This window comes from Nymphaea colorata, chromosome 2 (genome assembly GCF_008831285.2).
Source record: "Nymphaea colorata isolate Beijing-Zhang1983 chromosome 2, ASM883128v2, whole genome shotgun sequence".
NCBI lineage: Eukaryota > Viridiplantae > Streptophyta > Magnoliopsida > Nymphaeales > Nymphaeaceae > Nymphaea > Nymphaea colorata.
Genome location: NC_045139.1, coordinates 10,093,173 through 10,108,159, shown reverse-complemented (window position 1 = coordinate 10,108,159; position 14,987 = coordinate 10,093,173). Strand labels below are relative to the sequence as shown.

The 14,987-nt window shown below is 39.5% G+C and overlaps 1 protein-coding gene across 4 annotated transcripts; it reads left to right on the top strand.

Annotated features, from left to right (window-relative positions):
- The first annotated feature begins 3,484 nt into the window (after window positions 1-3,484).
- Window positions 3,485-14,204, top strand: LOC116247954 (probable glucan endo-1,3-beta-glucosidase A6). Of its 4 annotated transcripts, XM_031620440.2 has the most exons (7): window positions 3,485-4,376; window positions 4,744-6,383; window positions 6,630-6,733; window positions 6,915-6,975; window positions 9,498-9,592; window positions 12,404-13,714; window positions 14,020-14,204. In XM_031620440.2, exons 5-7 carry the CDS (start codon window positions 9,535-9,537, stop codon window positions 14,055-14,057), a joined length of 1,407 nt encoding a protein of 468 aa, XP_031476300.1. In that variant the 5' UTR covers window positions 3,485-4,376; window positions 4,744-6,383; window positions 6,630-6,733; window positions 6,915-6,975; window positions 9,498-9,534; the 3' UTR covers window positions 14,058-14,204. The 4 variants fall into 4 exon arrangements, 3 of the variants coding, with proteins under 3 accessions (XP_031476300.1, XP_031476299.1, XP_031476302.1); XM_031620439.2 differs by lacking the exons at window positions 3,485-4,376; window positions 6,915-6,975 and having other exon boundaries at window positions 6,244-6,383; XR_007572495.1 differs by lacking the exons at window positions 9,498-9,592; window positions 12,404-13,714; window positions 14,020-14,204 and having other exon boundaries at window positions 3,801-6,383; window positions 6,915-7,131.
- Window positions 14,205-14,987: the final 783 nt, after the last annotated feature.

Sequence of the window (14,987 nt, the reverse complement as noted above, 5' to 3'; positions counted from 1 at the left end):
CACACAATGGCGTAGTGAACTTGTTCTCAATTGACATGATAGAATCCTAAATTATTGTCCTTTTTTTTTTCTCTTTTTCTTTTCAAAAATAAATTGATGGGCTTTCAAATGTAGATACTAGGGAAGCAAATGGGCCTACAAATCGCGGTAGGTCGTAGACGCGGAAATTGTTTCCTTTTTCTTGCCTGTTTTTCTTCTTTTGATCGAATTTGTAATTTTTTGGAGAAACAAGATATAATATAATATATAATATAATAAATACTAGAGGACTCCGATCTCCCAAAGCATGCCACCCAATGTATTGTACTGATATATATATATATATATATATATATATATATATATATATATATATATATATATATTTTGAATAACTGGAAATGGTAACTTACAGCAGCATGTTGCAAGAGCATTAAAAAAGCGGTTCATGATATATAGTGACATTTTATTGTGTCTGTAATGATGGTTTATTGTGTTTTTAACAACAAGCTTTAATCTTTAATCATCCAGCAACATCGCTGTAAGGGGTTGATTTAATTTTCTTATGTTAAGAATCGAAATCAGTCAGCTGACGGTGCTACCATAAACTAAATATTTAAAAATTGTCAAGTAAAGTAGCATGCTTCGTGAGTATTAGTAAAGGTAAATGATGTAGTTACAGTTTATGATGCTTCTAATGATGAATTTTTAATATTTAGCCATTAAACAACATCCAGCAGCTGCCTGATCTTAAGTTTTCTATACTAAGCATTGAAATAATCCGAATGTCGAATGCTATGAGTGACTAAATATTTAAGGACCATTACTAGAATCACTATACACCATCACTGTTATTGCATTTGTAGCTATAAAACAAAAGTCATGGGAGAACACATACAAGCTCCTAAGTGCCAAAGACTCAACATTTACATGAAAAATCTGTCTACGAAACTAACAATTTATATACCCCTGCTAATGATAATTTGTTCAGAAAGTTAGTTTCAATGTTGTAAATATCAAGTTCTTCCCGTATCGGAAGCCTGACGAACCAGCCATCATGTAACGTCAGTCAGTTCTGAAAATAGTATTTTTCTTGTTTTGTTTTAAAAGTTAGTTTTTTTAAACAAAAATATTTGATCGGGCTTCGACACATATGATACTTGACACCCGTCGGTAGGAGATTATGATGTCTCGGGCATATAAATCAAAGGCCCTTTAAATCAGCCTCCTTCCTTTACGCTGTCGTTGATGGAACAATGATATGTGCTAAGGATCGAGAAATGATGCCTATCTTCTCATAGGCACCAATGTTAACAACCAGCTTCTTAATTCAAATCAAAGCAGCTTCTTACAAATGAGAAATGTATTTACCCAAGCTTCCCATTCTTTGAGAAAAGACTCAAATTTCTGGTTCCATTAAATAGGTGCGTGAATGTGATTGTATCATATTTGAAAAGCAGGTGGATACCTTGAGTTTTAATATATTACTTGATCCATAATCTATTCATATCAAATTCATTTGAAATCTTGAAATCAGATTTAGATATGGACTTACTTTTCCTTTAAACTAAATTTGAATAAAACATGCAAAGACCAATTGATCGGAAGAGTTGGTAGAAGATATATCCAATATAAATGTGATCCATGATTCCATAGCCATCCCCAACGAAAGGAACATCTAAGAAAATTGTCAAAAAGGAAGTAATGGGACAAGTGCCTTTTGTTGGGCAGCTGGGGTTGGACAGATAGAAATGCCAACTCATGTCTAAGAGAGTGTCCGGACTCATTCTAGAAGAAAACAACGTTCTTCTGCTTAGATAATGGATAATCGCATCTAGTCTTTATAATTTTGCTTTATTTTCTAATTTTAACTATGATCACAGATTTTGACAATGATTGGTGTCAAGACTCAACCCATTACTATTAGAGTTCGGACTTTTACCTTTTGTTTGGATAGAGAAAAAGAAATGAATGAAAGGAAAAAAAAGATAAAAGAAAGGAAAGGAAAGAAGTGATTATGAAACTTGTCTGGATAAAAACAAAAGAATTGCTAAAATCATGTTTGTTTGGACTACGTAAAATAAAAAAAATGAGAGAATTTATATTATTTTACATTGTCAAAATCATATTTGTTTGAACTTACTTTACAATAATATCCCTACGTCAGACTATGGAAAAGAAGAAGGAGACGTCATGAATGGTGGTAAAAAGATAAACAAAGAAGATAGACAAACCTAAATGATGATTTAAGTGAATGGTAGTAAAAAGAGGTTTTGGATGGAAAAAAAAATGCTGTTATCAAGTAAAACCATGTTCATGCATGCACAAAGAGAAAGAAATGGTATATATGGTAAAAAATGATAAGTCTTTCATTTTCTTTTCAATCCCTTTAATTTTAGAAAGATTGGATTTACATTAGAGCATCATTTTCATTCCATTTCTTTTCTTTCTCTCTCTTTGCAACCAAACAAGTTTTTTATTTTTCTTTCCTTTTTCTTTTTCTTGATTGTTCTTTCCTTTTCTTTCATTTTCCCCATTCAAAAAGGGCGCTAGTTTGATGGATTTCAATATATATATATATATATATATATATATATATATATATATATATATATATATATATATTAAAAGATAATAACTAAAACAATCAATTACTTAATAACTCATTTTATAGGTCACTCCAAATTGACTACAATTTTAAATGTAGGAAACTTTTGTGGTGTATTGGATCAAATCGGCCTGAGTCAGTCGAGTTAAATCGAATCGCGATTCTCATTACCGATCGACAACAGATGCGGATTAGAAGACCATCAGAAATCAGGCGGTTTTCTCTTGAATAGTTCAAATCTACAGCGATTCAGCCGGTTCAAATAGGATCGGCGATTTTGCCCCTTGGCAGTTAACAATAGATACCGATGCTCATCAGGGTTTCTCATCGAATAATCAGATGTTTCATTTCTGTTTTCATATTTTCACCGCCGTCGGCAATCCATATTGCCGTGGGCTAGGCAGCCACCTCATTTCTAGATCTTTCAGGGGCCGTTTGATGGCCTGGAAATGTGGAATTGGAAATATATTTTTAGAAATATATTTTCTGGAAAAAATGAATGGGAAAAATCTTTCCGATTCCAATTTTAATGTGTGTGTGATGAGAGAAATATATTTCTAGAAATATATTTCTATGTTTGATGAAAAAGAATTATATTTCAAAAAACATAGCATTTTACCAAAAAAATTATCAGCCAATTAACGAGCATATTTTCCATGCAAAACAAGAAATAAGTAGCTGGGAAAGAAGAGAACATACAATCTTGACCAGCAAAATGGGATCAGAAACTGAAAGCGTCAAATTTTCATTCCATTCTGGTTGAATCGCAAATAACAGGCATCTCATAATCCGTATTCTGGTTGCAGAAAGAAGTGATAAAATGAAAATTCCGAATGCTAAGCTTTGCTAACAAGGTTAATGAAATGGGGAGAGAAAAGAAAGTACCAAGAAGCAAAAGTACCCTTGTTGCACGTATTTTTGCTGCTGCCACTGAACTCGACGTTTTGGACTTCTGAGACTGTGACCTGTTCAACTGTTGTTCCTTTGATATTGCACAAAATTTGCAAGCACCAAATTTCATAGGAAGGCTGTTGGGGGTTGACAATTTTATCCACCCCTGAAATTTATTATTGCACAAGAGCTTGATGAATACGACGAAACTAACCAATCAGGAAACTAATAAAGAGAAAGCCACTTCAACAAACTGATATCGAAGAACTTATTCTTGAACTGCTCATATGGATTACTAAATTCTTTACAAGAAACTTAACATCCGAACGATAAACACAAGTAAACTCCACGCATCCGATTCACCAACAGCAGCAGTAGAAACGGTGGCAGCAGTAGAAATGGTGGCTTCAGCCAGCAACCATCACTCAGAACTCCAGAAGACAGACCAACAGTATCGGTCCTGCAGAACAAGAATGAAAGAAAAAAGCAAGGTTGATTTTCCAAACAAGTTGTCTTGCAGAGGCAAATTAAGGAACACCGCTTTTTACCAAGTTAGAACAAGAAACCGATTGAACAGACGGAAGAAACCCACGGAATCGACTCTCAGGAAATCCAGAGCAAAGAGCACCAAACAAAATCAAGAGCACCAAACAAAATCAAAAGCTTCCGAGACACTCAAAATAACTCACGGAGAGTCACGATCAAAGGGAAAAACAGATGCCCATCAACCAGATATCAAGAACAGAGGACGAGAGAGAGGATGAGGGAGCAGGAGAGTGAGAGGGCGAAAGAGGCAGCTGCGGGCTGCGGGCTTGCGGCAGGAGGGAGAGGCCAGTGAGAGGGCGAAAGACGATGCTGGGCGTGAGGAGAGGAAGACGACGACGGTGCTGGGCGTGAGGTGCTGGGCGACGGACGATGCTCTTTCCCCTTTGTTCTTCCTCTTTCCCCTTTCTTCCCTTCTTCCTCTTTCCCCTTCGTTCTTCCTTTTTCTTTCTCTGCTAGACGCTGTGTGAGAAGGCTGTGCAAGAGGAAGCTCGGCGTGAGGAGAGGAAGACGACGACGGTGCAGGAGGAAGACGAAGACGCGCTCGCGTGCGTGCCCTAACGGGCAAAAATAAAATTCCGGAAAAAAATTTCCGTCTCTCCAGACGGAAATTTTTTCATGAAAAAATTTCCGGAATTCGACTTTAACGGTCGAAAATTTTTTTCCATGTTTGATACGATGGGAAAATTTCAAATTTTTGAATTATTTTTCTCAATGAACAGTTCTTTTCCGGCGCAACAAACGCCCCCTCAGGGAAACAGGGCTCGTCTGCATCATCAGCATCGGCCGTGACTTCGTCAGCTTCCACAGCTTTTCGTTTTCAGGCAATGCTACTGCACCACTCAATATACTCATAACTTTCACCATCTCCGCCCACCGGAGAAAGCATCCCCGATCATCCTTCTTCTTCCGTCCCTTCCCCTAGGTTCCTCTGCTCGCTTCTCTTAGATCAAGAGCCAAAGTCGGCTCCATTTGTGGCTGATGGGACATGGCTGTTCATGGAAAGGGTTTGTTTTCTGAATTTAACAAAAAAAAGTTTTAATAAAGAATGTTAAACATACTTTCAGAATGCACATCTGCATGTTTTCTGTTCATGTTATATCGTTTTTGGGCTTTTTCCCATCATTTATTGAGCCTGTATGTAGCTTTTGGATGTGCTCTCCAAAGCAGTAGCAGTTGTGATGGTGCAAAATGCAAAAGGTGAGCATGCTGCCAGATGATCGAATCTTTCAAAGGAGGATTCAAGGAGAAGACCTGCCTAAGTGGGAATACCGAGCAACCTTGGTGAAGAATGGAGATTGTAGAAACTCAACTGGTAAACCTGCGCCATTAAGCTCCTGGGATGAGATGTTACACCGGAATCCTAAGGAGTCCCTCGAAGTGAAGGTTATTACTGGTTGCCTTTGTATGGTCAGGTCATCGACAAATCTGGAGGAAACGAAGATGCCCATATTTTGGTAAGAATTGTATATCTGCTTCATCGGGGCTCCATCGAAGAAGAATGTGGAATAGCTTTATTATGGCAAGATGGAGGCATTGTGGAGGGAGATGAACAAACTTAGATTCTCATGCTTGGTTAATGGGTCTTTTTAGTCAAAGTAGACAACAATGAAGAACTTGATGCAGCTCTTCGAAGAGGCGCCTGGACATTGGGAGGCAAAATTGTAGTGACTATAGTCAATAGATTTTGGGAAGAAAGTTATGTGTGAAAGTTTTAATCAAACTTCGTCTGTGGATCAGGCTTTTGAATCTTCCTTCAATCCTTTGGAATGAAAGGGTATTTGAAGAGGTTGCAAGGGCCCCCAATGGGGAACTAATTGAGGTTGATCATGTTACAGAGATGATCCTCCATGTGCCTTTCTTAATATTTGCATTAAGAACCATCAACTTCTTTTTCCATTCGGAGATCGATCTGGAAAACTAGATGGTGGATAATATTTTTCCCGGCAAATAATCTGCAAAGAGTGAATTGTGTTCTGTGCAAAGTACATTTGTTTCGGTTCCAACTTACAGAGAATTGTCGAGAAGGTGATGCTCTTTAGGTCGAGCAAAAAAGATAGATTGTGGTGGAAGGTGGTCAAAGATGAAATTGGCAGGGAATTTAAGTAAACCTGCGAAGCAGAAGATGAATTCTTCTGGTAATGTGAAAATCTCACTTACGAACCATGACTTCCACAGTTAGTTTAAGCTTCTAAAGGCCCAAGAAGTGTGTTGAGTTGAGAAGAAGTCTGAAGAGCAGAACCTGGACGGAATTAGTCAATCAAAAGTCGATATATATGGGGATTGAGGAACCATAGGGATTCCCCTTGCACAACCTTGATCTTGGAGCATGTCGTTGGGAAAGGCTCCTAACCTACTAATGGTAATCACATACTTTCTGCTAGGACATGTCCTTCTCATAGATATGCACCTTGCTCCTCCTTAAGTCCTTCCCCAATTAGTGTTCTCTTCAGGACCCCTTGCAAAGGATTCCTTGATAAAGGATTTCACAAAGGCACACACACACACATTTTTGAAAGATAGTGTAACAATGCTTTAGCAAATGAACAAGATGCAATGATTAATAATGACTTTTTTTTTTCTTGCTAACACTTTTACTTTTTGTTAGGATCTATTATTAGGCAATGGTGGCACGTGGAGACCCTTCTGTGATTATTTTGTGCAGTTCTGTTTTGAAAAGTTTGAAGTGGGCATTTGGTCGTCTGCTAGAAAGTAAGTAGACTACTTTTATCTCCCTTAACATTTGTCTTCTAGTTTCGTACTTTCTAACTGCTTAAATCATAGTTCTTAGAATGAATCATGTGGCCGCTCTGCGTTTTCTTTTTTGTTTGAATAGTTGTTTATTAATTTGTTTTGTTTCTATATTAATTCTTGTTTTTGTTCTTATATAAAGGAACAACGTGGAGGGGGTCGTTCTTTTTCTTGGAGATTTGAGACCTAAGTTGTTTTGCTGAGTAAGAGTCTGAGCGACAATTTTTGCTATTTCATTGCAAATACTACACACGTCAGAAAACTTTTGATTAATCCTGTAGTTTTATCTCCATTTTGGCAACATTAGAAACTTTTGCAGTCATCTAAACCTGCAGACATATATATAGTACTTTTCTTTCCTTTGGATTTTCCCAGTACAAACTTATTCCTGATAGGTGTCGAGTCCGTGAGGGATCTTTGTAGTTGAAGCTCCTGAAGAGTAATGAATGTTCTTGTTCTCAAAAGTAATCCATGAAATGATTAGGTAGATCTTGTGTGACACATGAGAGTGCAAATTTGGGTGGAAGGTTATGCCCCTAAACTACGAGCCACAGAAAGAGTGTAAGGAAATCTCTTGAAGATCTGAGTTATTATTTGGTAGATGTGGAGGTGGTAAACAAATAGATGTTTTGGGTAGCCTAGTTGGGGCTATGCAGGTTGCTATGGGAAGTCTTTTGATTTGTGCAAAGATGTTATTGTGTCTAAGGTGAATGCTATGCCATTCCGATCTAATGCCAACGGTCCAAAATCATGCACAATGGAGAAATTGGCAGTTGGTTCTGCTGATTTGCTAATAATTATTTTTAGGCCTTCCGTGAAAGGCAATGCTTACAAGATTTATGGTATCTTATTCAAGCTCATAGTCCACGTGGTTCCAAGTTTTTTTTAATTCCATGATAAGTATTAAAAGACTTGAATATTGGCCAAAAAGATCTAAAAAGTTATGTGGTGGTTTCTAATGCTCATGCAAATGATGGTGTTGGTAGAATAATTGTGGCTTGAAAGATTGATTATGTTCCTCCTTCCATAGTAAATGTAAATATATTTTCGATTGGGTTGAGATGTTGGTGCAAAGAGGATGGTTTTCAATTTTTGCTATTTGTACTAGTTTATATCCATCCAAATTTTGGCACAAGAAGCCAAGCCTTATTGGAGCTAAATAGTCTGCCTTGATATTTATTCTCCCCTTAATATAATGAGGGATTCTAGTGATCTTAGAAATAGAAACAAACAGGGCATGCTCCTAATCTTGTATTGCACTAGTTTCAATAGTCTAGTTGCAGTTGAAGACTAATAGAGGAAGAAAAAGATCTTTCACTTGGGCAAATAGCTTGTAAGTGGATAGAAAATATCTTGTGTCATCTCAATTAGGCCTTGGTGGACCCAAAACTTTCCGGACCTAGATGTGCAGAAATAGTAAGAGAGCTAGAGAAGCTCACATCTAGTTGAAACATCGTCAGTTTATTGCAGAGTCTCAAAGCTACCTGACTGAAACTAGCATGGTGGAATCGAAACTAGCTTAGCAATATTTCATAGTATTATACTGCTTCCTAATAGAGCCCCTAAGGAGAGTACTCCAATCGAATGTAGATAGTGGTTTAAGTGCCAACCACTATAACAAAGTGGATGTTGATGCAAGAATTAGAACAATTGCTGACTAAGAAATATGTTTTTTCTTGAGTCACAAGTTGTAGTTATCTCGGTTGATGGACCCAGTTTTTTCAAGCCTACGTAAAGAAGAAATGTAACAGAAATAAAATCTTTGTAATGGAAGTAGAGGGAATAAGAGCAGAAAGGCCTGGTCAGATCCAGATCCAGGCCATTGGTGCATATTTCTTTAAACAATTTTTGGGAAAGCATGGCCGATGAGTCTCCTTTTCGAAGCCCAACCAGAGAGCTAGTCTTTGTATTTGCCATTGGATTATTTATCATTTCTTCTGTTTGATGGGAATTTGTAAATGGAACATTGTAGTGGTTTGACCGAAAAGCTTTCTAAAAGCTAAGCGGACGCAAGTTTGAAGTATTGTCAAGATGCTTGGAGAATTTGCGTCACTAAATCAGTATCATTTCAAATACTTGGCTTATGGGCCATGCCTTTTAGGCGTGCAAAACCCAAGAAGGGGCAAGATGTGTTCGGACTTTTCTGTAGAGCATAGTTGGCTGACTCGCCGAGTTGGTTCGAGAATCACCCGAGTCAGCTCGGATCGCTAGAAAACCTAGCCACAAGTTAAGGTTGGCCCAATTCAGCCTTGACTCGCCCGATTCAGGTTATTTTAAAATTCGACTTAGTCGATGAGTCAACTCATTGAACCAGTGACCTGGTCATCTGCCGATCCGAGCTCGAGTCATGGGTTTGCTAGCTATGCTGTAGAGATACAAATAATGGACATGGAACGGGCAGGACAGATGGGACGGCGGAAGGGATGGTATAACTTTCCTCTCTGTTCTTGCCCATTCTGTGGTGATATAACGTGTTTGTGAATTTGTCTGAATGATCTATTTTTTAAAAGAAAAAAATTATAGTCGACAGTGGCTGAGCAAGTTAGTGTTAAGAGTCTTTGATTGAACGAGTTAATGTTAAGTGTTTGTGAACAAACTCAATTTATGGATAGATGGAAGGATATCCGAAATGTTTTTGTTTTGCTTGATTAGCTGAGAAAATGGTATCACCACATAGGAAAAGTACTTGCAATCAGTAAATTGACCTACAGAAAATTTCTGGCAGATCTAAAACAAAAGGTTCTTGATAAGCTCAAACAACGATGGCTCATACCATGGAGCTTGGGGAGACGAATTTGGATGTTCTAAATAAGCTCAAAAGTAAGTCCCCAGCACTATCTGTTCTTGCTTGTCCTCAAAGTTACTATAATTTTTTTTTAAATGATAGAAGCACCCAACTCTTAAGATCCAGAAAAAATGTATATTTTAAAAGTGGAATTGCGAACAGAAAGGAGAATTGTCACAGTAGCTACTTTAATTACTGAATGATCAATTTATATGCCTGCTCATAAATATCAGCCTAATACTTAACAAATACCAAATGAATTTATTTGCATCGGTACTCCTGATATTTTGTTTTGTGTGTGTGTAATCTCTGACTCTGGGCAGCACTTTGGATTAGCTTTCTAGCTCGGAGAGAGTTCTGTACTGTTATGGATCTGAATTGAGGTGGTTTAAGTTTTTTTTTTTTTTAAAAAAAAAAATCACAATGAGTAATGTGCGTGAGGGTTTTACCATCATAATAATTGTCAGGGAGCTCACCCTCATAAAAATGAAAGAAGTAAAAGTTGAGGCAAATTTGTATGTATAAGCACAGCTTATATTTGACCATTCTATTATAACTAGAAATTTGACACGACAAATGAAAAATTTTCAATCTTAAGCATGTTTTAGTGAGAGTTAAGGCTAGATTTCCTTAACTCAGGTGGATCACGGTCCTACATTTCTGGCTCCTCACGTAGACTTAGTAGCATGAAATTGTTTTTCACCTTTACTTTGGGAGATGTAAACTTTTACAATGTGGTTTTAGAATTTTAGGCTTTTCGTTGTGCCAAGAAATCTGAATTTTTTTAGTATACCCATTATGCGAAACTTGAATCCTTTACATTCCAAGATGGATGAAGACATTGTTTATCCACCCCACAAAATGGTAAAATCCATTCAACATTTGATGGGAGACCATGAGCCATCTCTAAGCGAGGGACAGTACTTAATCATATACTTTTTCTCAACTGCCAACTTAAATTCTTACTCAGTATTTCTATGATAAATAGGTTGTAAATGTTAATGAATTAGATTTATCCGGTTTGAATTATGCAGAAAGTAGCCTTTGTTAGTCTGAGATCCCCAAAGGATATGTTCTGATGAATTTGATGTAAACGTCAGATCTTATGCTAATAAGGTCCAGATTTAGTCGTAAAATTTCGAAGTCTGAATCTGATTAGATGGGACTTGATAAATGCAGGATTTGGCTCGAGTCCGAATGGTTTATTTTCCTAATAATAACATGCGATTTTGTGTCATCCTGCAATCATTTGGCTATTGCAATTGATCGGAACCTCCAACAATTCATGAAATTCCGTTTAAAACATTTGAACCGTTCTTTTCTCAAAGCATCCGCAAAGAAACATGTTCTCAAAGAACATTTTGAACATAAAATAAAATTCTTTCAAGCAAAAATCACTTGTATTAGATCAGATGTTAAGTTTAGAGCACAACAATGAAATAATTCATCAAATTGCATAACTTTCTATGTTGTCTTAATTTTTAAAGAAAAGTTATCACTCTCTCTCTCTCTCTACATTCCCATTTTATCGTCTCTCTCTCTCTCTCTCTCCATCTCCGCACACCCTGAGCTTGCTTTCCTTGGCTCTGTGGAGAATTCATGATGAACGGTCATGAAGATGAAATGAGAGAGAGAGAGAGAGAGAGAGAGAGAGAGATCCTTCATGTTCAACTCAAGATAACGGTCTTAAACCTAATCAACTTTTGTAAATGTAGAGGAATCCTAGCAGAGTCTTCACACTTTTCTGCGCGTTAGCCAACAACAGCATCCTGGCCTATTCAAACTTCTGAAAGCTTTAATGGAAAAATCTGACACTTTCACACTTTCCAGCATTTAATCCAACAAAGGACACATGAAACCCACTTCGAGATTTTAAATAATCATCATGAACATATTCTGATGCAGCTAAAGATGGAAAAAGCAGAATATACGATCTCTATCAAAGGTCTCCAACACAGCCTGCAAAGAATAAAGGAGAAAATGAACATGGAAGACAAACCAAAGAAAGGATGTGACCGTTCCTTTCTTCACAAGTGTAGAATAGGAACAACCATGACTGATCCTAGAGTCTGCTCCTCATCCAACCGCATTTCTTTCTCGCACACGATAAAATATAAACCTTTCTCTCAACGGCTCGAATGCGCCATTATAAGAGATCATCGAAGATGAAGAAAACATTTCTGAGGTGGGAGAACACCTCTCTTTTTTTTTTCCCACCTTCATCATAAGCGTATGCTCCCTTTTTGAATACTCCCAATCTCCTCATTTTTAATTTCAAACCCCACGGCATACCTTCCGTGTGCTTTTCTCTTGCTTTAATCTCTCCAAGATAACCTTTCTTTCTTTGAATTTCTCAATCCACTCTCATTCTTATACATTCCCATCTTCGACTCAGTTACACTCCTCAACGTAAAGGGTATAGCAACAAAATGGCAGTCGCTCTGCTCTTCTGCCTCGTTCTCCTTGGTCTAACAAGTAAGCAAAACATCAACTGAAAGCCTCTTGCATTTTTATGGAATCTCATAGAAACCAACCTCAACTTTTCTTCTCTTTCGGTTGTTGCAAACTTCTTATGCCCATGAAAGTCTGACGAAGATTTTGATGAGCATCTCAAACATCAGCATTTCTTCTCATTTTGATGGAAATGTGATGAAAAGACTTGATGAATATATTCAAACTTCATCTGCTTATCATTATAGATTATGCTGCATCCATTAACATCTACAAAATGAAGAAAAGAACTTGATTGGTAACTCAAAAGTTGAACCTGTTTGGAATGCCAAGAAACCCAAGATTCCCTGTTAATCTCTGAAGGAAAATTCAAATGGGTATCTTGATTTATGCAGGTGGATCATTGTCGACCCATATTGGAATCAACTACGGCCAACTAGGAGACAACCTTCCTCCGCCATCACGATCCATCGAGCTCATCAAATCCCTCAAAGCGTCCTCCGTCAAGATTTACGACGCCAACCCCGCTGTTCTGGAGGCCCTCTGCGGAACGTCGCTCAAGGTCTCGATCATGGTCCCTAACCAAGCCATCGTCAACATCTCCGCCTCCGAGCGCGCCGCCCACGCCTGGGTCCGAACCAACCTCCTCCCCTTTTACCGCCGCGTCAGGATCCGCACCCTCCTCGTCGGCAACGAGGTCCTCTCCGACCACGCCAACCGCCCCACTTGGTTCCACCTCGTCCCGGCGATGCTTAACATCAAGCGCGCCCTCGCCAGTCTGAGAGTCCGCAACGTGAAGGTCGGCACGACCTTTGCGATGGACACACTGGAGTCGTCATTCCCTCCTTCCCGGGGCACTTTCCGGCGAGACATCGCCGTTCCGGTGGTCCTCCCCCTCCTGAAGTTCCTCTCCATGACCGGATCCTCCTTCTTCCTCGACGTTTACCCTTACTTCGTTTGGTCGGCCAGCCCGAACCTCATCCCCCTCGACTACGCCCTCTTCCGCACAGCCAAGCCCACCTACACCGATCCCGTCAACGGCCTCCGCTACACAAATCTACTAGACCAGATGCTCGACTCGGTGGTGGCAGCCATGGCCAAGCTCGGGTTCAAGAACATGCCCATCACGATCGCCGAGACCGGTTGGCCCAACGCCGGCGACCTTGATCAAATGGGCGCCAATATTGAGAACGCGGCGGTCTACAACCGAAACCTCGCCAGGCACTTGGCAGCCCGAGTCGGCACCCCAGCGCGGCCTGGAATGCCCATACGGACCTTCTTGTTCGCGCTGTACAACGAGGACCGGAAGGACGGGCCCGGGACGGAGCGGCACTGGGGACTGTTCTACGCAAACGGGTCGGCGGTTTATGAAGTGGATCTGACTGGGAAGAGATCCGATTTGGCATACAGGCCTTTGCCCAAGGCTACCAACAACCGGCCTTACCGGGGGAAGATCTGGTGCGTGGCGGACCCGGCTGTGGTCGGGAGGGGGGCGAATGCGAGGCGGGTCACGGACGCGGTGCGGTTTGCGTGCTCGCAGGGGAACCAGACCTGCGAGGAGATGAGACCCGGGAAGGGCTGCTCCCTGCCCAGGACGCCCGTGAACCATGCTTCCTATGCGTTCAACGCGTATTGGCAGCAGTTTAGGAAGTCCGGTGCGACATGCTACTTTGGTGGGCTCGCTGTCCAGACCGCTACTGATCCGAGTGAGTTTCTATTGCACCATGATACCATTTATTTCTATTTTTATGATGGTAGCACAACGGGTTATGATGGGTAGTGCAACGAGTGGAGTTCAATTCTTAGAGTGTGCGATCCAAAGGGTTCCTGCTTTCACCCATTCCTCCAAGTCTGCTTTTCTATTGGATCCATTATTCATACTAGGCTTTGACCCATCTTGGGCTCGATCGGTTTAAGCTTGGGAGGTTCATATCATAACTTTCGATCGGGTAAACCCGGGTTTAATTAAGACAAGGATCGGATTTGTGACTGTTGGATGTTTTGAATGCAGGTTATGGATCGTGCACTTACCCCGCTCTCTCCAGTTAATATCAGCATCATGGGCGTTCTGGAAATATTTGAATCTTGTTCTCTTTGTTGTATCTTATATTATTTTTGTTTGAAGTTTTCTTTCATGGGCAGGGGTCGTTTGGATGGCACGCAATATATTGCACAAATTTGCTTTTTGCTGTTGTAGATATCAATGCTACACTTATTTTAAACTGCTTCACGAATACTTCAACACTAACGAATTTATTCATTGGGAGGTAGAGAAGATCATCATAAGCTTTTATAACTTCTAAAGATCCTATCTACATGCCCAAGCGAAGTGTTTCAAGAGGCAATTCACCGGCCTCAGATCATGGAGATTAGATCATCTTGAAGCCCTTGAGGGCCAATTGACTACATGGAAACACATGCACCAGGATTTCCTGAGCTACTCCCGCTTTGAAACTATGGCTTAATCGCCACTTTCATTCCTACATAATTGTGGTACGATAGATTTGCTTGTACTTGAATATGTCATCCATTGATTCCCAGTCCTTCATAGTGAGTTGTAATAAAACATAATGTGATTGACACTTTACTTTCTTCTAAGTGAAGACAGAGAACATACCTATAGGCAGGCCAATGGGGGCTGGAATGGGCCCTAGATCCCACCTTTTTTAAAAAAAAAATTGCATGTAAATTTTAAAAAATTGCACTTGTTTTATATAAAAATTTTGAAAAATGATATTTTGGCTCCTATCAAAATTTAGAAACTTTAATTTGGCTCCCCTAAAAGGGTTCTAACTTTGCCCCTGCCTGTAGGCCAATGAATGACCCATCCTTTGGATTCTGTCGAGCATGGTGGGTACTAGGTGTTTGCAATGAACATGAACCACCTAGCGTGGATGGATAGATATTTATGTGCCAAATCAGGAGCCTTCATTTCGCTGGGCAAATACACTTGGAGTTATATTTCAATTATTTTTCAAT

Excerpts from the sequence above, each read along its gene's own strand:
- LOC116247954 (XM_031620440.2), top strand. The coding sequence starts at position 9,535 with ATGGCTCATACCATGGAGCTTGGGGAGACGAATTTGGATGTTCTAAAT. Across the intron at positions 9,593-12,403 it reads TGTTCTAAATAAGCTCAAAA|GTGGATCATTGTCGACCCAT; the intron begins GTAAGTCCCCAG and ends TGATTTATGCAG. Across the intron at positions 13,715-14,019 it reads CCAGACCGCTACTGATCCGA|GTTATGGATCGTGCACTTAC; the intron begins GTGAGTTTCTAT and ends TTTTGAATGCAG.